Raw genomic sequence first — 25539 nt, 5'->3', positions numbered from 1 at the left:
TTTGGTAGATTCTGAAGACAAAATGAGCCAAAAACAACAAGTTATCACATAAATATGTTAAAACATCAATTGATCAAACCAAGCCAAATTGATCATTCATTCAGTTTTCTGTGACTGTTCTACCAATAGTAAAAAAACGATGGTCGAACCTCTGTTTCCGTGGTGACTGACATGGTGGAACGCGAGCACAGCTGAGGTGAGTGGGCAGGAAGTTCACAAACGTAGCACCTGTCTGTCACTCAAAGCAGTCACACCAGGACAGAAAGTGATCTTCACTTACTATTTATGACCTTAATTATACACAGAGCTAGTCTGTGAGTGAGTGAGGAGTGAATGGAGTTAAATGTACACCTGCTTCCTAATATGTTTAAATTTTAATTTTTAGCTAATACACACACATTCTACTTTAAAGTTGAACAGTTTAACATGGGAGCGTGGGGATTGATGATCTCATAGATCCACCCTCTAAGTGGCCACTCGAGGAACAGCAGTTGTGTGATTTCTTCCTGTCTCAGACGTTTGGCTGTCCTCCAGTCTGGAGTCCAGTCCAGGATTATTATGAGTGTCCTGGATCAATGGATTTCTGGTCCCCACTCCCTTCAACACCCACCCCCACCTTGGAGAGCAGAGGTGGAGGGAGCTTATCCAGCACCTATCTGGTTGGCGGAGGCCTCTGTGTCAGCTAGACGAATGCCTTCCTCACCCCCCTCTACTCACTCCCACACACACACACACACGCTACCCCCCTCTGCAACCCCAGGCCTTGAGCCCAGCATCAGGCTTAACTCCAACCTGCTGCGTTTACTCCAACAAAAAAAAGTTTTAATTAAACACTTGGCGAGGGGGGGAAGGGAGCGAGAAAAGGAAGGAGGGGAGGCGTTAAGGAGACAGGGCCTTCCTCACTCCAGCAGCATGCAAATGTGTAAAGTAGTGAGTCACAGCAGCTCCACATTCCTCAGTGGCTGCTTTTTTTTCAATGCTGCACACAATAGAGGAACAGAGCAGGTTGGCCACACATTGAGCAGGTCCCGGGATGCTGACAGTCTAACGGAGTTTTTTTTTCTTATTTTAGATTGTGACATGCATCCATCAGTGCACATGTTTGGACTATAAACAGACGAGAAGGAGTATGAATCAGACCTCCCACAGCTCTGATTTATTAGAGAAGCAGCAAAGTCGCGTGACTGACAGGTGGCGCTGATGACAAGGGAGAACCTGTGTCAAGTGCGATTAACGAACTGTTAATGAATAATAATCACCTAACCCTTTTATGGTTATTATATAACCACTCTGTGCGAAAGGCACAGAAACAGGATGAAAGAGGAGAACTGATGAATGAACTGATGAATGTGTGAAAGGCAGCAGAGCAGGATATGCTTGAATAAGCACCAGCCCCCTGGCACTGGGAAATGAAGATGATGATCCAGAAGCTCGAAAAAGTAAAATGGTCAGCATTTATACAACTCAACATTTACACACACAAGCCATCAGTGCAGCCGTAAGGAGCAACTCCAAGTTAAGCATCATTCCCAAGGAGGCTGGGCAGCAGAACTGAACCACAAACGTTACAGCTATCACCTTCTGCCTGAGCCATGGTTAACAAAAATGTTGTCTTAAGTTGTCTTTTTGTTTCTATATGTTTTTGACTAGTAACCAAAAATTAGGCGATGCTGGTGATTTCGGTAAAGATGTTGTATAGAGTCATGTATGACTTTTTTATCCTGTTTTTCCTCTATTTTATCAGGTTTAGATATAACATTATGGGTTAAAATTAGAAATAAAAATCTGACCTTCTACTGACTGTCATGACGTCTGCAGAAGTCCGCTTGAGTGACACCAAAATCCGGCCCTTTTCTTATTATATGTGTGATGCTAAACTTCAAATTTAATTTTCATCAAAAGAACCAGTGTGAAGTGAGCTTTTGGTTTTGCGCATAAACATCAGTATTTGGATAATGTAATAACTCATACACCACGAGGAAAAAGTAGTCAACCCCACACAACTATTCCAGTAATAGCAGTTGGACGGATAAATCCAGTTTTATCCCTGGCACAGACAAAACCATGACAGGGGGGGTTATCATGTCTATAAACAAATACCGTCCAGATTACCAGGCAACACGGCAATCTGTCCCTGTGTGTCAGTACTCGCAGCTTACAACCCTCTGCCACCATACGGAGCAGCAGTTTGAGCGATCTGCTGCACTTGTCTGTGGGTAAACAAACATGCTTACAATACACAATGCAGTCATGAGCAATTATAAGCTTCACGCCTAGAAAATGACAACAGGATGCTGACACCCCACCCTCCTTCACACCTGCACTGTATGGTAATGCCGAGGATCTAACAGGTACTACAACAGGAAGAATTCTCAACATCACAGAGAAGACTCTTGATGAAACACAGGAAAATGAGGAGACAACTAACAGCATCGCATGTTTTCATCAGGTGCCATTTACTGAAAATGAAATTTTCACCTGTCACAACACATGTATACACAATGAGTGATAGTTCCAATGGTCCACCAGTTTCACAAGGTTCAGAAATGTGAGATGCATATGAGCAGAACCAGTAACCCTGGCGACCATGACAATGAATGTTAGGTGTAATTTAACCCAAACCATAATATTTTACTAAACCACAAAAACATCTCAAGGAAAGCTTCAGTCAACATGTGACTTTTTAAAATAAAAAAAGCAAGTTATGCCAACAATTACATATGCGGCATTATTTCTAATATTGATATGACTTTAACCATCAACCTCATATGTGGAGTTAAAACTGTATTTTAAAAGCAAGAATTCACACATGCATGAAGGAAAAGCCAGATCACCTCTGTATATATATCACATTGGTAGATATAGAGGTGATAAACTAAAATACTTTGAGAAAGTCTTCCTTATTTATTTAAATGTTTATTTTTTTATTAGGCAACATCAAATGATACAGTGCATTAATGAATTCCGATTAAATCATTTAGGATATTGAATTTGTGACAGCTTATCATCCAAAAGGCACAAATACTAACAAATGCACAGCCCTGTAATTGTCTCTGCACCTTGGCTGGTTGTGGCTTCTCTACTGGTTGAGTGTCACAACCGATGAGTCCAAAGCTGTTTACAGAGATGTAGAATCAGATCCAGACATTACCCGGAGATGCCCTTTTACAAATGCAGCTCACAGTGGGAGACTGTCTGTGCCAGGCTTGTTCTTACCTCCTGAAACACTGTTTGAGTGGTGTAGGAGGAGGACTCATTGGTAATAATGGAAGTTCATGCATTGATAACAAAACCTTGTATAGTCGAATGTTTTCACTTTATTGACTTAAGAGTGGGCAGCAATCTTTACTCCAGCAGAAAAGTTAAACTGCTTGCATGCTGTCTCCAGACATCTGTACATTACACGTTGACTGTAGGGAGCATTACACAGAGTTTGTGTTTGGAAGCTGGCCAAAGGAAGTCTCCTATGACTGAATCAGGCATTTTGCTTCCTCAGATGCCTGAAAAATAAGTTTTTAAATCCTTGTTTTGATACATGAGTGCAGGTCTGAGTCCATATCTCCAGCTAGATGCAATAAATTTACACTGTAGGGTGATACTAGCACTAAAAACTGATTTTTTTTTCTTTTTTTGTGTATTTTTGTTTATACGTTTTCCTTTTTTACTTACCTTCATTTATTGCAATATTTGTTCTGCTTTTTTTACAATCATATTTTCTACCTTATTTCTGATGATTATAAATTATGGTGCAATAGCATAAACAGCCTCTGATCTGGTCACACAGCACTCTTGTTGTGTTTGTACCTCTGTCTGTTCATGTTACCGTGGTTACAAAGAGAAAACACTGTTGGTGGTATTTTACAAGCGGTGAGAAAAACAACAGCTGTCTGCTAATGGGTGGCTAATGCTAATTCTGCTATTGTATAGCAATAAAGGTTTAAAACAGCCAATCATCACCCGCTGATGTGAATCTGTTAACACTTAGGCCACAATTAGAATAAGTTTTAAGTATATATATATGTATATATTGCATGTAAGTACATGGGGCCTCAATTGGACAAATAACAGCAGTTTTCATGCAGACATTTATACACTTTGGTTTTTCCCAGCAACATTTCCCTGCTTCCCCTTAACAGAGGAGGGAGGAGCTGTTTATAATTTACGAGCATCCTTATAAAGTTCCGGACAGATTTGCTGTGGGTACTCCATCCCATCTTACTCACTACACTCTGTGTGTGTGTGTGTTTCTCTCTTTCTTACACACCCACACCCACACTCACATTCCCCTCCCCTCCACATTTTAACATCCATTCCTGTCTGACCCTCTACAACAATAGCATCTCAAAAGAGCTCCAATTGCCTTGTGACCCCTAACTTCACCCCCTCACTCTCCCCCTTTTTTTAAAGAAAAAAAAGTCTCAACAAAGAATGCTACTGGAGGCTCAAACTCCATTTAACAACCAATCCACCACTACTCACATCCATGTTCACATGCCCACGGCAGCCCAGCTCTGTATTAAAAAATGTGCTGCTTTAGAGGCATCTGAAGAGGTTTGATCGAACAACTAAGCCTCAAAAAAGTGTTTCAGTGTACCATTGTGCACAGAATGCACTTCAGTGTCAGTCATAAAGTGTTGCGTTGAGTTTGTTTCTTGTCTAAGTTGCTATGCTGAGTGTAGTACATTATTCAACCAATGCAGAGGCTATAGACGCTAATATCCCAGAAGTGGTGGTGGCTATATATTATTCAACACTTGATTTTATTGTTTTTAGCAGCACAGAAACCAACAACTATAAACACAGAAAGTGCATTTAAACAGCAGGAACTGTTGGTCGATCTCAGACAACCAATGAACTTAAACGTAGTTTAAAGGGAAATGAAGTTTTCCCTTTAATAACACACCTACAAAATATGAAAAATAGTAATCACGCACCCCAATAGCTTAGCCAAATATCTATGATTTTTTCATAAACCTGATACTTCTTGTATTCAAGTGGAACCTAAAGCTGGCACAACAAAATGGCCCCAGGGTCAGACAGGCTTTAGGATCCAGAATACCTTTCCCTCAATAACAACGCTGGTAAAAAAGAGAAACATTCAGAGGGAGGCCTCCTGTGGGGAGGGGGGCACTGTGCAAACACAAGAGATATGGGCGATATCATCCATCTACAGGTTAAATGTAAACTACTTGTCACCATCAGAGTCCACAATAGGTGCCTCTGATAACCACAACAGCGTGCTCTGCCTTCTCCTGTAAGAGACTTACTGTGGATAGAGGGAGTCCCAGTGAGAGGAATCCTGCCACTTAATTCTGTACATGATCAAATCCCTCCCCGAGGTTTCCCGTTCAGAGAGAAAATGCCTGACAGTGGCTCGCTGAAACAAATCTCTGTTGTGACTTCACTAATTGCTCCGACTGTCTCTAATACCTGATTAGCACAATAAAGTGATTTACACACCAACGGGGGCTTTTCCCTCTCTACCTGTCTGTTGGGGTCTTTGTTCTCGTCTGGCTTCTTATTAAGATAACAGTGTCTGCAACAAACTGTACAATGTACCTAATTTACAATAAAGTATTTGGATGTAGCTAACTCTCCGTGCTTCACGTGAGAATGTGTGTGATTGGTAAAAAACAGCTGACCTCTCCTCTAATGATATTTTCTCTGTATGGACTAAAGAGATTGTCAGGCCTCAGTCTGTTGTCCTGGCCTCTGCCTCTAATCTTGATGAGAAGCTAATAAGCCTGAAAGACAGCAGTGCCCCCCCCAAGTGGGTACCACAACCTTCCAAAACATCCCCAGTTAACCCTTTCCTTGCCCCCAAAACTGGTCTGAAGCATGCCCCTTTTTGCAAATGCTCAAGTAATGAAAGGGATTTGGGCAAAGCTACAGGAGATCAAAGAAAACCTCCTGCAGTAATATGTGGAAGGTAAATATAATAGCAAAACACTACATTCCATTTAGCTTCTAAGACCACGTCTGTCTGTCAGCTTAGCTCTGACATTACTAACAGGAATTCACAGCAGGGGAGTGAAGACGGGCTAGACAGACATGTTTATTTTACTGTATTATAAGGCCCTGCAGTTTGATGCAGTAGTAAAAGGCTTTGTATTTAATATCCAACATAACATAAGAAGAAATTATCTATCTATCTATCTATCTATCTATCTATCTGTCTGTCTTGCTGATGACAACTTAATTTCTTGCATGGCAGCCTGCCCTCTTCAGCTGTACTCAGGCTTAACTGCTATGCCCACTCTCTGGGCTCTGTCTTTGCATCTTTAGAGATGTAAATGTCATTATTACAAGCTGCTTTCCTATAAATAAAGTATATCTTGAAGTTTGCTCAGGATACAGCTCCCATCTGAGGTGACAGTTGAAGATGTGGCTGAGCAGCAGAGGAGGTGGAAGAGAGCAGGGGCCCACTGATAGGCCTGCCAGTGTGAAGTAGAGGCCATGCTGGTGTAGGAGGTGAACACCAGAAGGCATCTTGACTCAGCAGAGGTCATTTCCTCCATGTTTTCAGCATTCAAACCCCAGCTCCCTGGCTCAGACAAACTCCAGGGGCCTGACAAAACAGCTGCAGGAGATTTCCAGCTCCAGACAAGCAAGCGTGCCAAAAGAGGAGGTATTTAAGTTCTCTTTTATTCTGGTTCAAGTCTCCGCAGCTCTGTCCACCATGTTCTCCCACAGCAGACACCAGTGAAAATGTTAGAAATGATCAGCACATAATGTGCTCAGCTTATAGACAAGACTCAGAGGGACACTTAGAGTGGTAGTTGACAGGTGTTGACATTGGTATAACATTGGTACATGCACATACTGTTATACTCACTTTTTTCATCCATCACATCAACAATTCACAGCATTAATGACACATCATTTATGCTTGTGACGCATGGGGGAGCTGGTGATGGAGCAAACTTACTTCATTAAAATTTCCACAGAGAATAATGGGTAACATGGCAACAACCATAACTGGCGATGTTTTTTGACATCATAATACAAATATAAGATTAACACTAACAGGAACAAACCATTTTTTACAGAGTTAACAGTATTGAAAGCCAAAGGCATTAGCAAATACTAATTTATTAGTTTAAACTGGCATAATGTTTGGTGTCATTGCACTGCTACGAGCAAACAGGGTGCACAGCGAAAAATGAGCCTCGATTCCTGTGAGCATCTTAAAGCCATTTGGTCAAAGACCTGTTAATGAAAATAACCCCGGCCAGTGTATCAACAACTTTAACAATGATCTATTTAAAAATCTTACCGTACTTCGGCAACTTGAAGACCACTGTATTTAATATAAATACATATATATATACACAGTATTAATCACAGCAATATGAAAACCATACATATTAAATGTCAACCAGAGACTATTAACTGTCATCATGGCAATAAAAGTGTCTATTTGTAATCTACTGTGCTGAGGGAAGGTTCCAGATGTTTTAGCGCTCCTCCCACTAGGTGCAGACTGCCTGTCACCAGCACAGAGATCTGGCCGGCTTCTCTCAGCCTGTCAGGCAGCTCAGCAGAATCAGGAAAGATCCTGTTAGAGCTCAGAGATACAGCAGGGGTTGACGCTGTCTGCTTTCTCCAGTTGATCCACTGGAGGGCGCTCAGGATGCAGGGAAACACCAGGCTTTGACTGCCAGAGTTACAGTGGCGCTGGTGTGTTGCATCCAGTGCATTCAAGCTCTGCCAGATCAGCTGGTTTTCGCTGCAGCGGACCAACATCTGCTGCACACTGATGCCGAGGTGAGCTGCAGAGGAGAGGGAATACAGGAGACCTTCACCTTTAGCTGCACATGCTTTGGATCAAGTTAATGGCTAGTTGTATATACCTTCATCTTTTGGGGTCGAAATGATCAACTAGGGTGGGAAAAACATGTACATACACTATTTTCTACCATATCAGGCTCATATTTATCCTCAACTGTCAGTAGTAACTAAAAAAAAGCTTCATGCACAGCAGCTGTTCAGTGCAGATGTATGAATCTGTGCAGAGGTTGTTTCTCACCTGTGGGTGTTTCTGGGATGTTGGGGCAGAAGAGTGAATAGTCGAACCTGCAGGGCTGTGAGCCACAGGTTTTGATGTCATAAAAATGTAAAGGTGTTGTCTTTCAAAGCAGGACTGTGTGTGTGTTATACTGACCAGCAGCAGTCTGAGTAAAGCAGCAGAGTCTCGCTCTCCTGTCGTGTTAAAGAGCAAAATTCTAAGTCCAGGGTTTCTACAGACAGAGGGAGAAATGAAATCATTGGTGGTTGTCATATCTGTCTCTGGGATTCCTTTTTTTGATGGGAGTTTTTTTGTGGAAGCTAAGCCAATGATTAGATTAGATTCATGACTTCTATAAAATATCTGAAATCTGATCCGCAGCCCCGGTCTGAATCCAAGCCAACCTGCTTTTATCTAAAGGCCCTGAGACACTTTGTATTTGGAGTTGTGTGTCTCCATCTTGTGGCAGATAAGTTTAAAGTGGTGTGCTGCTGCCGTACTGAGTGTGGTCTCTCTGCTGCATCTCCTCTCTGAACCAGCAGACGCAGGACTGGATGCTGGCCGTGGTGTGGGCTCCATCCAGGTAATATGTGACAGAGCCACGTCTCAGGGTCTGACTGCGCCCCAACCACTCTGTCTCCTGCAGTCCTGGAGGTGAAAGAGGAGGAAGGAAGTCTTCAGACTGGATTTGAACTTTGGGATGAGGAAATATCAGTGACAATAAAATAAAATAAAATAAAAGATTAGGCAATAAAAAGTGAAGCGTATGGTCAAACATTCCATAGAAAGAAATAATGCACTTTTTACCTGTGTGGGCTCATTTTTAACATAATACAATTCCTGCAAATATATTGAAACACTGTTTAATGTTAATGAGGAAATTATATATTACCAGTGATTTTTTTTAATCGAGACATGTAGGCTATAAGGATTCTGTGTGTTTTTTTCTGCCAATGATGAAATTTTATTTTATTTTTTATTTTGCATTTCAAGGTCATGAGTGAGTCATGTTATTATAAATGCTTAAAACCAACTTGGAAGTTATCATTTGTTTCTTCTTTTTATATTGTAATAAAAATATACTATTTTTCATCATCTGTGTTTTTTACAACTAAGAATTGTCGATTCAGTATTTTTATTGCAGCGTATGATGATTTTTAAAATGTGCATTTTTAATCTTAATTTATTTTTCTTACAGAACTTGCCTTTCAGCGTGGCTGTGCCGAGCAGAAAGCTGTCTGTCTGGGAGCTGAGCCTGCAGGCTGCTGGAACTGAAGTGAGACTGTCTGCAAACAGTCACATGTGTAAGTATTTCCACAATGCACAGCCAATGTAAGCACACCAGACAATGAAGAAAATGCAAATTCATTGTAGTGACGCCTCAAAGACAAACACTGAAGAACTAGTTTTTCTGAAGTACTGTGGGTCAAGATAAAATATTTGATCTATTCTTTCATCTTGCTTCATTAGCTAAAGGTACTGAGTGGAACGCAACAGGTGTACAGAATCAAACCAGGGCCTGCAGTGCGGGACCGGTTCTACCAGGCCAGTTATCCAGGCACCCCCATCCGGGTGCTTATCAAGCCCCTACCTTTTCATTTCTGCAACAAACATCCAACTGTCCTTGGCTGCCTGTTCCTGTATATCTATGGATGTGTTTGTTTCTCACTAACTTCTTGAGAAAATGATTGAGCAAACACACCCACACTACCCGGTGCAGGTTTAATTACATAGCTTGCAACAGACGCTACCAATCAGTCAACATTCAGTTGATTTTAAAAGGTCATAATGTTCACAATGTGTTGATATTTGCTGTTTATGTTTTTACAATACAATGCCATTTAACATAGGCTATCTGCATATTCATGTACATATGTCTATTTGTAGACATGTGTTTAATGTCATGCAGCACATTTTATTTTGAAAGCACCTGAAGTGCAGCTATTAGAAATGCTATGCAGTCGTGGTCAAGATGGCGGCAGCAAATAAGAGACATTTGCATTGTCACAATATGATAAGAAATTTCGACGACGTGCTCACTTCGGTTTTTTAAAGAATATAAGCACTGTGAGCGTATTGGTTAATCTGTCATACCTCCTGTTTTCTTAGCCTCATGGTGCTGCAACCAGCTGAAACTGAGCTGCAGGGCAAGTGATGCATTTAGGCGCTGGTGTGCTCCGGCCAGGCCCAGTCTCACAGGACCAACCACAGCTTCATACTGTTCCAGGTCAGGACAGACAGACAGGGGGCACTGCGAAGGACAGAGAGAGGGTTTACCTGAGGACTTTATCACACATTCATTCAAATCCAGTCTTAAGCAGAAGGTGAGCGTTAAATGAAATATATTTAACTGATCAGAGAGTTTTGAATTAGTCTCTTAATACATTTTATTACATTGTTTATTAATTAATTAATTTGTGGCATGTTTGGGATGCCCCCTGAAGTTGTCCTCAGTAAAATATGTGTATTTCTCATCAAACTTTTTTCGCATTTACTATCCTGGTGAGGAGGGAGTATGGGAACCAAAAATATAATGTAACATTTAACATTTCGACTCAGTTAGTTAGTCATTAGAGTCATATTAGAGGAAAATAGGCCCAAAAACAACAGCAGCAGCAACAGAGGACTGGGTTGGTCTTTTGCTCCTTACCCCGATCTCTTCAGCACGTCGCTGCAGCACTTTCAGAGAGCCTGGTTGTTGTCTGACAGTGAATGCAGGGACACCCGGCTGCAGATAGAACACATATTAAAATCAGTTTGTCTTTGTGGTCACTAATTCAGGCCCTGTGTTGCTGTGTGTTTCTAAAAATCACACCAACACTCTTATCAGTGCTGGTGTTTCTCCAGATTTCTCCACCAGTTTCCTATCTTTATATCAAAGGTCCAAAGTGTAAAGTGTTGTTTCATTCTACAAATTGTGCACACATTGGATAATTGTTACTGATGCATCAACACTTAACTATAACTATAGTAAGGCAGATGTCTAGGTTTGCACGTGTAGCTTATCACAGTGGTTTAGATCAACCTTTGGCTGTATTTGATCTTCTCCTGGGGATGATTTTCATGGAGGTTTTGGCACAAACAAACCAACTAGTGCAACAGGTTGGGGGAGATAAAGACAAAGAGGACAACAGACACACAGACAGTCCACCACTCCCCTCTGGAATCCTCGCTGATGTTTCATTTTTCACAGCAAACAGGACATAACACATCAGCAGACATGCAGGGAGCGTAGTGGGATCTTGGCTTGACTGACAACACAAACTGACTCAGAGCTCTTTTAGGATGGAGCTGAAAATAAAGAGTGAGACAGTAAGAGTGGGAGGTGTAAACAGGTTAAAACGCTGTGTGGCTTCTCTAATAATCAAAACACATGTGTGGGACAAAAGACCGTCTGCCATGCAGACCCAGACACACATCTTCTCTTGCACATTATACCAGTTTTGACTAGATTACATAACACGCATACCTGAAGCACGTGTGAGTACAATTCCACCTGATGATAAATAGATATAGGCAACATAACTTTTATTTATCAGGAGTATTTTTTTAAATTGAAATTGAACACAAATACTGTCTGGCAGACAAATCTTGTGTTATTGTCAACACACTGATATCAGCCAGTCCCTCTCATAAGAAAGGTACAGCTGTGGTTTGGCAAATTTCCTAAAACTATGCAGGTTATCAGCTAATCTTGTTTACACTGATCCTGTTCCTGAAAAGCTTTGACCATGCATGACATCCAATCTGACAACAGTTTCAACTAACCATAGATCTGTGACCACAACAAACCCTCAACAATCAATTTCATCCGCACACCCGCAGCCTCGTAAATGTTTGATCATGGCACCTTTGTAAAGGAATTAGTTTCACCTTAAATATTCCAGCCTTCTGCCATGCAATCTTCTCCGTAGTGTCTCCCAGCAAACTGCAGTGATCCAAACCAAGAGATGTGATCCCACACACCCATGGCTTCCTGTCAATCAAATGAAATGTTAGGTAGCCCCTGCAGCATACACAGACAAACATTTCTGATACTGTGGACCAAGCTATTGTTTCTCAACATGTTACCTGATTATGTTTGTGCAGTCGTACTGGCCTCCGATCCCAACTTCAATTACTGTTAAATCCACCTGTGCTCACAGAAGCACCTCAAACAACATAAGGCTTAACGTGTGTGTGTGTGTGTGTGTGTGTGTGTGTGTGTGTGTGTGAACCATACCTGCTCCTTCAGGAAGACACGGAAAGCTAGAAGAGTCAGGAACTGGAAATAGAAGGGCATGGTGCCTCCATGGGAGTCCTGTGGATTCATCAAAGTCCATGTGATGGAGGGGCTCAACGTGTTTAACACAACAAGGTTTATGATTTGACCTGTTTGCTTGTGGCAGAGACTCTGCACAGACCCAAAAAAGCAGTTACTTTCCTAAGATTTGTCCATCAGAGAAAGCACAGAGGATGAACCATCTCTCACTGTGTATTCCAAAACTTCAACCAATCAGGACAATTAATTATAGAAGAAGAAACACAAGAAGCCACTGATGATTTTTGAAAGCTAGCATGTAGCAGTTACCATGCCAAGGGAAATGTGTTCATAAAGGGCAATGAGTGCTTCTCCCAGTACTTCCTCAGGTAGGTTTTTATGAGATATGTGATCTACAACTTCCCATCATTGTTAAATGTAATAAATCCATCAGGTTAAAAACATAGTCTGTAGGCCCAGAGTTGGTGTGATGTGATTGACAGAAAACACATCTGCATGTGCAAATCCTACCTTTGTCTCTTCTAACTGCTCATAGGTCTCCCAAAAGGCCTTGGTGAAAAGCCCCTTGCTGATTGGCCAACCATTGATGCGTATTCTCTCTCTGACATGAACCAAGTGTGGAGAGCTGTGGGGAGAGGAGTCATAGTTACTACTACTGCTGAAATAGTAATATTTAATAATTAATTATTTATTATATTATTTATGGCTTCTTGCTTTTGTTGTGAGCAACAGTTGACATTGCTTAACTGTGAGTAACAGGACTGTCATTGACACGTCATTGCACTTAATTATCCAAGGACACCACAAATATATTAAGAGCGACAACAGACACGTGTCAGTCATTCTACTTTATGTGTGTATGAAAAACAAAGCAAACAAAAAACAACTAGAGATAAACTCTTAGACAGGTCACCAGGCTTAACACAGCACTTAGTTAACCATTAATAAACTGCAGGAAAAAGCTGCCAGACAAAGTCCAAACTGCAGGCACCTAATAATGACTGTAATATTTTTCACGTTTTCCTCTTCATTAGTATTAGTGCATTCAGGGTTGTGAGTGTAGTCTGTTGCACAGATAATTGCATTCTGAAAGAACCTGCAGAAGCATGAATAGAAACTGATGTGTTGAAATCTTGACCTGTAAAATCCTGTCCGAAAGCCATTGTTCCTGAGCACGCTTTCAGCAAAAGCACATGTTGATCCCTGGAAAACAAGGATTTTAATATTATAATTTTTATTTTTTCGTTTTTTTTTTTCGTTTTTTTAATAAAATTTGAATATGCCTGCATCATGTTTCCTACCTTTCCTTTGGTCCCAGTAACATGGATGATGTTGAGTTTGTCCAGTTCACCCACCTAAAGAGACAACATGAGCAGGTACAGAACTTAAAATATTTGTGTATGCTGTGTATTTCAGTAGACACTGTTCTTATTAATGCATTTCATCACATAACTCAGCAGGTCTAAAAAATAATCTTGAACAGTTTTCATGCACTCCACTAATATGTCTTCCTAATAAGGCGTACTCATGTGTTAAAGATTATACAGTCACTCTCAGCGATGATTGACGTGAGAGACTAATTACATTTAATGACAACAACTTGGGTGTGCCTCACTTAAGGGGAAAAATATTTGTCATGTTTGTACACACAGTAACACCAGTGCGGTGGAGGAATCCCTCCATGGCCTGGAACTGCACCGCCGGATTGTCCTGGCGCTCACGCAGTCGCTTCAACGCTGCACCATTATTCTGCAGGTGGTCCAGGATGCACAGAGCCCCCTGATAACACACACACACACACACACAGTGACACCAAACTGATTAAAGTTCAGTCAAAGCAGCAGCTCAGTAATACTCACTCTAAAGGTTTTGGTCCTGTTCACAACAGCGTTTTGACCCAGTACCATGACAGTAAGCCTTATCAATGAATAAACAGCCAGTCAGCACTCTATAAAAAACAGACTAATGTGACTTTACATGCGGCTAAAGCTTGCAAAAAAAAAGCCTTTAAGTGCTAATTTCTCTCTGTGGCTGTTTGAGCATTAGAGATAAAAACTGGAGCGATCAGGTTCCTGTTGACCCGCCCCCTTCATTCTGCATGAGGCGGCTGTTTGCACAAGATTTCTGCTGTTTACAGCCTCATATAGCAGGGACACATAAAAGTGTGCCAACACACCTAACAGATTACAATGAAGCTGACATAAAATTTTATTTTACACCAAAACACTTTAAAGAAGCAATACGGAGTTATGTAATACACTAGTGGGAGGCTGCAATTTATTTATTTTGTGTGGATTTACATGTATTTTTTGTACATTTCTGTTTATTATTTGCATGAGTGTGGGCTCATGGTTGTTCTGTGTGTTGTCATGTTGATCTTTAGTCGTTGTTTTTGTGAATCAGTTAATGTATTTTCATTCTTTTCAGTGTTGTTGAAGAGCCCTGCAGTGTCTCATTCACCCCAACATCCAGCCTGTCTGTTTTATGCATTATGTTTTTTTTTTGTTTTTTTTTTGCAACCGACAGACTGAAAAGAGGACCTGGAGAAGCAATGCTGCAGGGTTCCTCACTGACTTCATGTAAGGCATGCACAGGTTGTTTCATATATAGGTGCTGTTCCACCTACACATGGCAGTATATCTGGTAAATACCTGGGTGTTTTTATGGAGTCTGAGAATGTACAAAGGTTCACATTTTTGTGTAAAAACATAATACTGTGGTATTAGGTAAATACAACTCAAGACACACAACAACAATCTTCACAGGAGTGGATGTCCCCGCAAAATCAGCCCAAGATCAGACTGTGCTATGATCAGAGAAGTATAAAAAAATAAAATAAACCAAGAGCTACATGTCAGAGCCTACAGACCTCTGCTGTGACACTGCTGTTTTACTTTGTAGTTTGGATTGGTCCAGTCAGGTATGAACACTGACTCAAACTCAGGACTAAAGTATAATTTGTTGACTTAGTTATGGGTGTTCATGCTGTGTTCAGCATGTTATGATTGAAAAATGGCCCCACACAAGAAGCTGCACAGCCTGAAAAACCCCCAAAGGCTTTAATGTGGCAGTAACCACAAGCTTTGCATGTTAGAGTACAGCAAACCGTGTGCCTGTGTTTGCATGACTCTCTAATCCATGCAGCACAAGGTTACACTTGGTAAATGAGGGGTCATTAAATCCAACACTTACTGTGCAGTCAGAGGAGCAGTGTTTGGGCCAGATGTATGTCTGCTACTCACATTCAGAACAACAAATGTATGCTGCAGGATTCTGACTGGTTGTCAGTCCTACTCGGCTTCTGCTTTCTCTTCCCTTATCTTAGAATGATCTCAGGTATTGTAAAAATTCCTCAAAGGAAACACACAGTAGGTCTATTTACAGCTTGTCTTTCACTGTGAACACTTGTTAACTTTCTGCCGGTGTATTGTTCGCTTTCATTGCTTCTCTGGAACCTAATCAAAAGTGACATTTCTGCAGAATGCTGGCATACTGTGTGTGCGTGAGAGCATACTTCAATAATGTGTAAAACAAAACCGAAGTTTCACTTTAGCCGAAACCATGGTGTGGGCCAAAGGAACTCACACCTGATGACAGTTCATCAAGCTGCTTTCAAAGAACTACATCCTCTAGTTTTATGGCAGATAGCTTTTGCTTTTTAGTAAGAACTTCTTTAATCTAAAGGGTCACTTTTACCATCTTGGATAAAAGAGAGCTTCACATGCTGTAGATGTTAAACTATCTGTATTTTTACAACCTTTACAATCCACTTTTAAGTGTGGAAACTTTGTAGATTAGACAAAAAATCCATCTGAATTCTGGTCATGTTACCACAGGTCACAATCATTCAATCACAGCTTCCTAGTTGAGCTTTGGAGAGAAGAGTTTTGTTGTTGTTGTTGTTGTTGTTGTTGTGTCTGGCTCAGATGAACATTGTACAGCAGGAGATAAAAACCCACTTGTGGCAATGTTGAACTTCACATTTGATTACGTTTAAAGCAACATTGGTGGGTTTGAATTCCAGGCAGCTGCAGCCTCTCTTCCAGCTTCTTCTTTGTTTGCTGCCACTGACAAACAAATGGAACACACATGGGTGTAGTGAAAAGGATGGTGTTTCCATATGCTGGGGTTGGAAAACTGAACCAAAAAAAAAAAAATGGTGCATGTTTTTGTGGTGGTTGTGACACTGACTGGATGTTGCTGCTGCAGTGTGTGGTCCATTGGACTGCACAGTTCAATTATATATAATAATGAGGATCATCTCTGTACTAAGAAAACATACTCAAAGTTCAATATATAACATTTTATCACATTTGTCCTGATGATCTGAGTGTTGTCTATCAACAACTTAATTCCTGCCGTCAGCCTCTGTGTCTCCCACACAGCCCATCAAGGACAGAGACAGGCCTGTTTAATTAGGAAAAAAATGACATTATTATATCACCACATCAAGCAAGCAGAGAATGCTGCACGGCCATGTTTTCTAGACAGGCTGGCTGTAGTACAGTGCTTGTTTACTGTCTCGACTAATAACAAAGGACAGATTTGCCGCCAGGATCATGTTGTCTCACGATGTGTACCTTCAGAGGAAGAAACAAAAAAACTCAAGTGGCCACTTGAGGCTGGCTGCAAAAAAAAAATTCAACTGTATAGACCCATCATGTTAACATGTCCAATCTTAAGAAAGAGAAACAGACGTGTTTACAGCTCGACACAAATAAAAGAAACAGTTTTGGTCTGTCTAGGTCATAATAAGCATGAATGGAATTCTCATGTATATTTACTGACAGTTTCTCAACAGTAGACGGAGGTGTGGTGAAAGCATTTCTTCAGAAATATTTATGTAAATATTTATGTTCACAGAGAGCAAATGTCACTGACACTTTGAGCCTTCTTTGAAGATGACAGTAATTTCACTTCCACTCAATTGTCTTTCTGGTTAAACAGGACAGTTATCATTATCAGTTTTCCATTCACCCCTCATCGCATCGGTGGTTCAAGTCAAACAAGATATGAATGAACTGTATGTGTTTTATTGTGTGTTTAATGTATTAGAGGAGCAGTCTGGGCTTGGAGACCTGTCAGAATCTTTCAAGGACTGTCTATTTGTCCATTTAACATTTATAAAGCATTTGTGTGTCATCTTGTGTGTCAACACATTTAAAGGAGAAGCGTAACACCAGCTGATACTAAAGACGTGGTCAATTTTAGAGACAGTTTCTATTAGTGTTTCCTGTCAAATAGCACACAGTAATAGCAGCATCATGCGCTGGCTCTCACACAGCTCCTCTCCGTCTTTCAGTGGTATATGACAGCCCCCTCCAGGCTGTCGTCAGAGTTTAAACAAAGGAAAGATTTCCATATAGCAGGCTCATAATGACAGGTTGCATCCTTTCCCACAGCACAGACATCTTTTTGTTGCGTGCTTGCTCTAATTGATTACAGGTCAAAACAGCTCTTGGCATTACTCAGATATGCAGATCAGAATGTTTAGCAGTCTAGCTGAAAAATGAAGTCATAAAACATGCAAATTTTGAGACAAGATGCCCACAGTGAATACAGACCTAACAGCTGTGTGGGAAACACACAGAACGTGTACATGCTTGACGATCCTAAACTGAGAGAGTGTGAGACAGCACCTATGTAATAGCAGATTATATAATAATCCAAATCAAAATGATGCACTCTACTTCTCTGTCTATATGTTGGTTTGTGCTGTGTGTTGTACCAAATTTAGAGGGAGCAATAGATCAGAGTTGGTAACTAATACCTGGTACTAATAACTGGTAACTAATGACTCACTGCATGAACTCAATTAAATTGTGGGCAAGATTTCCATCCAATAAGTACATGTAGCTCCAAGTCAAAACAAGTACATTTATGCATTATAATGTTTTTCAGTTTGTCCAACATGATTTTTTTCCAACTCAACCTAGAGAGTGCAGGGGGGTCAAAGTAAATACACCTTCTAAACATATTTGAGTATTGGGATTAATATATTTCATGAGGCATTGGGACTGGATTATAGGGTGATACTTAGTGGATTTGTGGTAAATGCCGAATAAACCTCCTGCAACTGTGCTGTCACTGTTTTAAGTAAAGAAGGAATCTGCAGCAGTGGATGGAACCTCAACACACCGTTGACACATTTCTTCAGCCAAAACTGTTGATGATGGTGCCTAAGTAATCTGAGTGTATAATCCCCGATCTTGATATGCCAGACAGAGAGGTGATATTGATATGACTGCCCGAGCAGATCGTACAATATGAGTTCAAAAACAACTGGCACCATGAACAAAAACAAAAAAAACTACAGGCAAGAGGTTGTCTCCTCCCACATGATGAGGTGGGAGAGGTCTGGCTATTGTACATAAATATGAGCTTGAAGCCAGCTGACGAACTGGATCTTCACAGGATATTCTTCCTGACACTGAACCAGGTGAGTTCACCACAGAGTGCTGCTCTGTCACAACATGATCATTTAGTGTTGATTCTTTTTTAAACACTGCTCTTACTTCATTCCAGCCTCCATAACCTCAGAAGCAATGCCAAGTAAGTACGATAAGTACTCTCTATGCTCCAGGGTAATGCATTTTTTTATGGCATGATGCTTCCTGTCTACACAGCTTCAGAGCTGCTTCAGCACTATTTGTATTTTCTTCTCCCTCTTGCAGGTCAGAGCTTTAAGACAGAATTCTTGAACACCCACAACTCCTACAGGGCGAAGCATAGCGCACCACCGCTGAAGTACAATGAAGAGTTGAATAAAACGGCTCAGAAGTGGGCCGACCAGCTGTTGGCTAGAAACTCCCTGGGACACAGTGACACTAAAGATGGAGAGAATGTCTTCTACATGTCCAGCTCTTCATCTGTGAATCCAACAGGTGAATTAGTCTGCATATTTTTTATAATGTCCTGTTATGGTTCTATTAATTTAAATGTTCATCTGTTTAATGACATTTGTTCTTGTATCAGGGAAGGAAGCTGTAGATTCATGGTACAGTGAGATTAAGGATTACAAGTTTGACAATCCTGGATTCGGTGGAAATACTGGTAATACTACTAACCCACCAACATCAAAGACCACAAATATTATGTTATGTAGTCGCAATATTGCATACTTGCAATATGCGGAATTGAAAATAAAAAAAATTACCGTCTCATTTTGGTTTCTATAGAGTTTACTGTTCTGTGTTTCTTCCTGCAGGTCATTTCACTCAGGTTGTGTGGCAATCAAGTACTGAACTGGGTGTTGGCATGGCCACTAATGGCCAAAAACTCTTTGTAGTTGGGCAGTACCGACCAGCTGGCAACATCGCCAACCCAGGATTCTTTGAGAAAAATGTCCTCCCCAAAGGTAACCTGTTATTATAGATTTGCATATTGTACTGATGTATGTGGAAGAATGCAATGCTAAGGCTAGGAACACACCCCAAACTACTACATGCATGTTAATAGCAGGTGACATGACTTAAAATGACACTAATACACTGTTTGGTGATAACAGTAATCCCATTGTACTAACTACTTCCTGCCTGGCATATGTGAGGCAGCTGCTGCAGGTTCATCCATGGAAGACAGGGCTTTCTTTTGTATTTTAGTTAGTTTCTTAGGATTTTATTCATCCTTGTCCACTAAGTGAGAGCATACAAACGTCATGCCTCTCATGCCTTTGTTTCATCAAATGAACGCCTGCATGCCTCACCACTGTTTACTGTTACTTTCCAGTGTAAAAACGGTGCATTTCACAGCTGGAAGTGAGACGATGGCCCAAAAAGGCAGCTCTTCCAGCAAGGAAAACACCTGCACACACTGCTGTAGATGAACTGGACTGTCCAGGACTCACTTATGTTAGACATCTATGGTTGTAAACTTGTAAAAAAAAAAAGAACTAATAAAATATTCTGCTTGCTGGTTACACTGTATAAAAAGCTTTTTTATATGATTCACGATGGCTGCCACGTTCCCATCATACAAGCAGTTTTAAACAAATATGTGTGAATGGTTCAATGGTTTGGTCACCAAAGCCACACGTTCAAACATTTGGTGCTCTGTGCACAGATAAATGGTAAAATAGTGTTTTCCCTCTTTTATGTGATGAATGGTAAATCTGTGCCAATTCTTTCTGACTGTAGATGCAGCACTTTGACACCAACAAATGCATGAATGAACCACAGTTTGGCAGTTAAAATCCTGGGGCACATATTTGACACACTGATCAAAAATCTGATCCACTCCTTCAAGACAAGCAGTTGCACATTCCTGCCAAAGGCCTGCTGTTTTCAAAGTGTGGACTTTAAAGGCCTCTCAGATGGACCTTTTTGCTTGGTTGTTCCTGCCTTTACAGAGCTCATAAATCCTTCATATGTTGTAAAACTTTGAGCACACATCTTATGTGGCATTTTTGAAATAGCTGTTGCTTTTGATGGACAATATGTAATCTTTATCAACTCAGCCAGAGCTTTGGGTGCATTTGATGACAGTTTTCCTGGGGAAGAGCTGGGAGTTGTGATACAGAGATTCATAGATTATAAATTATTATATAGAGAAGTTCTTTTCCTTACTGGTAAGGTTTAGAGGTTTATACATCACATCCTAAAAACATGTGTCATGATTGTACTAGTGCACTCTGCACCCAGAGCCATCAGCAGGAGGCTCTTATATAGGAACCTTCATACAGAGGTGTACTTATGGCTGAGGCACTATGAGTCTCTCCATGGTAAATCTATGGGAATGACTGAGTAAATAAATAAATACACATGGACTCACAAAGTTTCTTCGTCTTGGTGCTGTACTTGTCAATTGATTATTGCAGATACTCCTAAGTACCACTAGATGGCAGCCTAACACAACAATCTGCATGTTAAAAAGTTCAATCAATCAAATCGAATTAACTCTAGTATTTGTCACATACACAGTTGTACATAGTACAATGCACTGTGAAATGTTTGTGTACCCGGCATATGTGCACATACAAGACAATAAGAGCAGTAAACACAGTAAAAAAGACAATTCAAAGTGACCTAGACAAGGTTGAGCCTGTCTGATTCAGTTAAATATATATGTGTGGTTGTGCATCAGTTTCTTGGTGTCCCTAGTCTTTGTTAGGATGCATATGGCCTCAGGGAAGAAGCTGGTGGTTGGTGGTTCTGATGATACGCTCAGCCGAGTAGACTACCCTCCTGAGCGCCAGAAAGTCCTGCTTGGTGCAGTTCCCCATCCAGATTGTGATGTTGCCTGATAGGATGCTCTCTAAGGTGCATGTGTAAAAGTTCCTGAGCATCCTGACAGGGAGCTTGAAGTCCATGTAGGCCCTCTCGTCATCACTTGAGATCAGACCCACCCACCACAGTTTTTTTTTTTATGTAGTCACTTGTAGTTCCTCTTTTTGTGCAATAGGTGGTATCACAATTATGTGAAGAAACACAAATGTTTGACACATACCCTGACAGGATGCTCTCTAAGGTGCATGTGTAAAGATTCCTGAGCATCCTGACAGGGAGCTTGAAGTCCCTCAGGTCTGTGAAAAAGATGCTGGTGGGCCTTCTTCACCAGGGAGTTGATGTGAGATGTCAGATCCTGAGAGACTGACTCCAAGGTGTCTGAAGCTGTCCTCAGAAGGCCTCTAGTAACTCTACAGTGACATATCAAGCTCCTCGTCCATGCTGTGAGCAGTGCAGCTGCAGTGACACACCTATTTGTGCCTAAAGTCATGGAGTCTTCTTACAGATGCCCAACTTTGGAGTATTTGGCCCTTCATCCTTCTCCGTTCTCCTCAGAGGAAGACAAGCGACTTCACACCCTGTGCCCTGTTCAGGCTCTGGGGGTGTATGTTGATAGAACGGCTGAGTTTAGGAGAACCAATCAGTTGTTTGTTTCCTGATCCACTCCTCATAAGGGTAAGCCATTGTCCTCTCAGACTGGATTGTAGAGGCCATTTCGGTTGCTTACAAGTGTAAGGGCTCTCAGCCTCCTCTGGGAGTGAGAGCCTACTCTACCAGAAGCATGGCCTCATCATGGGCCTTATTCATGGCAGTGTCACTTCAGGACATTTGCACAGCAGCAAGTTGGGCAATGCCTCACACGTTTGTGTGTTTTTATAGACTTGATGTTGTTCATACACAAGTTATACCCCGTTTCTCAACAGTCTGGTGTGTGTGGTGATAGCATTTCTTCAGAAAGACTGTAAAAATTTATGTTCACAGAGAGCAACTGTCACTTTGACACTTTGAGCCTTGATAAACAACATATGAATGAACTGTGCATGGTTCATGGTGTGTTTAATGTATTAGAGGATGAGTCTGTGCTTGGAGATCTGTCTGAAATCTTTCGAGGACTGTTGTGACTTGAGAAATAAATGTTGGCTTTAGCCACAAATATTTCTATTTTATTCATTTTTCTATTGGTCCATTTAACATTTATAAAGCACCAGCTGACACTAAAGATGTGGTCAATTTTAGAGGCAGATTCACACACAGTAATAGCAGCAATCATGCGATGGCTCTCACACAGCTCCTCTCCATCTTTCAGTGGTATATGACAGCCCCCTCCAGGCTGTTGTCAGAGTTTAAACAAAGGAAATATTTCCTTATAGATGGCTCATGATGACAGGTTGCATCCTTGCCCACAGCACAGACAGCATCACAAAAAGGTGCAGGTTTTGAGACCAAAGACTCGCAGTGAATACAGACCTAACAGCCGTGTGGGAACATGCAGCTTGATGATCCTGCACTGAGAGACTGTGAGACAGTATCATTCTATGTAATTTGAAAGCAGATGTGCAAACACCGTATATTAATAAGACTTTTCTGTCTATATGTTGGTTTATGGAAATACTGTATGTTGTGTGTTGTACACACCAGATTTCTGAAGACCCCTTTATTGATTCTTAGGGATGGAGGGTTCGATGGTTAGCATCTTGGTTGTGATGGAGTAATCAAACAACACATCCTCACTTATGATTGGCACAATTGGTATCTTTACACAGTGTCAGCCTCAAGTGGCCGCTTGAGGCACTGCAGTTTTATGCACACCTGCTTTAGCTTCATGTCTGTACCAGTGGGTGCGTTAATGATATAAATATTATTTCTTCTAAATGTCAAAACCTTAAATGTAGTAACTCCAATGGTGAACATAGAAGAATCCAGTTTCTCTAAGCAAACAAACATTAATGTTCTTCATTCCAGCTCTAAAGACCAACAGATCAATCCCACTTATTTAAAATGATCTTCTTCAAAGTAAACAACTGGCACAATGAACAAAAAAAAGAAACAAAAAAGGAAAACTACAGGCAAGAGGTTGTCTCCTCCCACATGATGAGGTGGGAGAGGTCTGGCTATTGTACATAAATATGAGCTTCAAGCCAGCTGACGAACTGGATCTTCACAGGATATTCTTCCTGACACTGAACCAGGCGAGTTCACCACAGAGTGCTGCTCTGTCACAACATGATCATTTAGTGTTGATTCTTTTTTAAACACTGCTCTTACTTCATTCCAGCCTCCATAACCTCAGAAGCAATGCCAAGTAAGTACAATAAGTACTCTCTGTGCTCCAGGGTAATGGGGCATGATGCTTCCTGTCTACACAGCTTTAGGGCTGCTTCAGCACTACTCATCTCTGAACCCAATGTTTTTTTTATTTTGTGCAGGTCAGAGATTTAAGACAGAATTCTTGAACACCCACAACTCCTACGGGGCGAAGCATAGTGCACCACCGATGAAGTACAATGAAGAGTTGAATAGATCGGCTCAGAAGTGGGCCGACCAGCTGCTGGCTACAGGCATCCTGGGACACAGTAACACTAAAGATGGAGAGAAGTTATAGATGCATGGTACAGTGAGGTCAAGGAATACAATTTTTGCAAACCTGGATCCGATGGAAAATCTGGTAATACTCAACCCACCAACATCAAGAACCACAAATGTTATTAAAAAAACAAAGAATTCGCTGCCCCACCCTCTCGTTTTGGTTTCTATAGAGTTTACTGTTCTGTGTTTCTTCCTGCAGGTCATTTCACTCAGGTTGTGTGGAAACCTGTGGTGTTGGCGTGGCCACTAGTGGCAGCATGGCCTATGTAGTTGGGCATTACCGACCAGCTGGCAACGGCTCCAAACCAGGATTATTTGAGAAAAATGTCCTCCCCAAAGGTAACCTGTTATTATAGATTTGCATATTGTACTGATGTATGTGAATGAATGCAATACATGTTTAGATGTTACATAGAGGTCTCTACTTTGAAGGTCGGCTGCAGGTTTGAAAATGATTGTATATAGATTTAAAGGGGAAACAAAATCATGGGATGTCCTAACAAGGTTAGCTAAAGTGATGATTGGAGACTGTAATGGTGATGGCTAAGGCTAGGAACATGGGTAAGTGGTCATTCATTGACACTGCATATTGTCAACTGTAACTTTGACACACCCCAAACTACTGCATGCATGGTATTAGCAGCTGACATGACTTTTACTCATCCTTGTCCACTAAGTCATGCCTCTCATGCCTTTGTTTCATCAAATGAACGCCTGCATGCCTCACCACTGTTTACTGTTTCTTTCCAGTGTAAAAGTGGTGCATTTCACAGCTGGAAGTGAGACGATGGCTCGAGGAGGCAGCTCTTCCAGCAAGGAAAACACCTGCACACACTGCTGTAGATGAACCGGACTGTCCAGGGCTATGGTTGTAAAAAAAGATGAATAAATAAATAAAAGATTCTGTTTGCTGGTTACACTGTACCTTGTATGTGGAATTCTTGTTATATATACAGTATGTTACGGAACATTTAGAGTTAAAAGCTTTTTTATTTTAGGTGGTAAACTGAGCTCATAGGTGTTGTCAGTGAAAGAAACATTCGCATACATGATAATTGCTATCAATATAGTTATTTTTTATTAATTTCTTTGTCTTCTCCACAACATTATCTTACCTGCTGCTGTCACTACATACTGCTGCCATGATGTTGGTGCTGTACTTGTCAATTGATTATGGCAGATACTGCCACTAGATGGCAGCCTAACACAACAGTCTGCCTGTTAAGAAGTTGGAGTTCAATCAATTAAATTGAATTAGCTCTGGTATTTGTCACATACACAATGCACTGTGAAATGTTTGTGTAAGCAGTATATGTGCACTTACAAGACAATAAGAGCAGTAAACAAAGTAAAGAAGACAATTCAAAGTGACCTAGACAAGGTCGAGCCTGCCTGATTCAGTTAAAGTGCAGTTGGTTGTCTAAAGTGAACCAGTGTAAGAGTTAAAGTGTGGCTGTGCA

General features: G+C 41.0%; 2 protein-coding genes and 1 pseudogene across 3 annotated transcripts; 2 read left to right on the top strand and 1 right to left on the bottom strand.

The window, feature by feature from the left end:
• Positions 1-7281: 7281 nt before the first annotated feature.
• Positions 7282-14371, bottom strand: LOC114440770 (folylpolyglutamate synthase, mitochondrial-like). The gene is made up of 15 exons (XM_028413252.1): positions 14129-14371; positions 13920-14048; positions 13571-13624; positions 13408-13472; positions 12780-12894; positions 12231-12308; positions 12080-12141; positions 11882-11984; positions 10659-10736; positions 10103-10259; positions 9214-9294; positions 8509-8656; positions 8165-8240; positions 8030-8084; positions 7282-7772 (listed from the first exon to the last, which is right to left on the bottom strand). The coding sequence occupies exons 1-15, from the start codon at positions 14174-14176 to the stop codon at positions 7417-7419; spliced, it is 1605 nt and encodes a 534-aa protein (XP_028269053.1). The 5' UTR covers positions 14177-14371; the 3' UTR covers positions 7282-7416.
• A 4298-nt stretch (positions 14372-18669) lies between these two features.
• LOC114440775 (Golgi-associated plant pathogenesis-related protein 1-like) lies at positions 18670-20141 on the top strand. 2 transcript variants are annotated; one of them, XM_028413257.1, is made up of 6 exons: positions 18670-18708; positions 18795-18821; positions 18944-19153; positions 19245-19322; positions 19477-19626; positions 19998-20141. In XM_028413257.1, the coding sequence occupies exons 2-6, from the start codon at positions 18815-18817 to the stop codon at positions 20000-20002; spliced, it is 450 nt and encodes a 149-aa protein (XP_028269058.1). In that variant the 5' UTR covers positions 18670-18708; positions 18795-18814; the 3' UTR covers positions 20003-20141. The 2 variants fall into 2 exon arrangements, with proteins under 2 accessions (XP_028269058.1, XP_028269057.1); XM_028413256.1 differs by lacking the exons at positions 18670-18708; positions 18795-18821 and having other exon boundaries at positions 18853-19153.
• A 1237-nt stretch (positions 20142-21378) lies between these two features.
• LOC114441102 (Golgi-associated plant pathogenesis-related protein 1-like) lies at positions 21379-24938 on the top strand (annotated as a pseudogene).
• The last annotated feature ends 601 nt before the right edge of the window (positions 24939-25539 follow it).

Source organism: Parambassis ranga, chromosome 9 (assembly GCF_900634625.1).
Source record: "Parambassis ranga chromosome 9, fParRan2.1, whole genome shotgun sequence".
NCBI lineage: Eukaryota > Metazoa > Chordata > Actinopteri > Ambassidae > Parambassis > Parambassis ranga.
The sequence above is the reverse complement of the archived record's forward strand: the minus strand, read 5'-3'. Positions and strand labels throughout refer to the sequence as shown.

What these genes read in the sequence shown, in the direction of transcription:
- LOC114440770 (XM_028413252.1), bottom strand. Translation starts at nt 14,176, where the DNA reads ATGGTACTGGGTCAAAACGCTGTTGTGAACAGGACCAAAACCTTTAGA. An exon ending in TCCACCGCACTGGTGTTACT is followed by an intron (nt 13,625 to 13,919) that starts GTGTGTACAAAC and finishes TTGTCTCTTTAG; the next exon opens with GTGGGTGAACTGGACAAACT. An exon ending in GACGTGCTGAAGAGATCGGG is followed by an intron (nt 10,260 to 10,658) that starts GTAAGGAGCAAA and finishes TGTCCTTCGCAG; the next exon opens with TGCCCCCTGTCTGTCTGTCC.
- LOC114440775 (XM_028413256.1), top strand. Translation starts at nt 18,874, where the DNA reads ATGATGCTTCCTGTCTACACAGCTTCAGAGCTGCTTCAGCACTATTTG. An exon ending in TTCATCTGTGAATCCAACAG is followed by an intron (nt 19,154 to 19,244) that starts GTGAATTAGTCT and finishes TTCTTGTATCAG; the next exon opens with GGAAGGAAGCTGTAGATTCA. An exon ending in TGGATTCGGTGGAAATACTG is followed by an intron (nt 19,323 to 19,476) that starts GTAATACTACTA and finishes TTCTTCCTGCAG; the next exon opens with GTCATTTCACTCAGGTTGTG.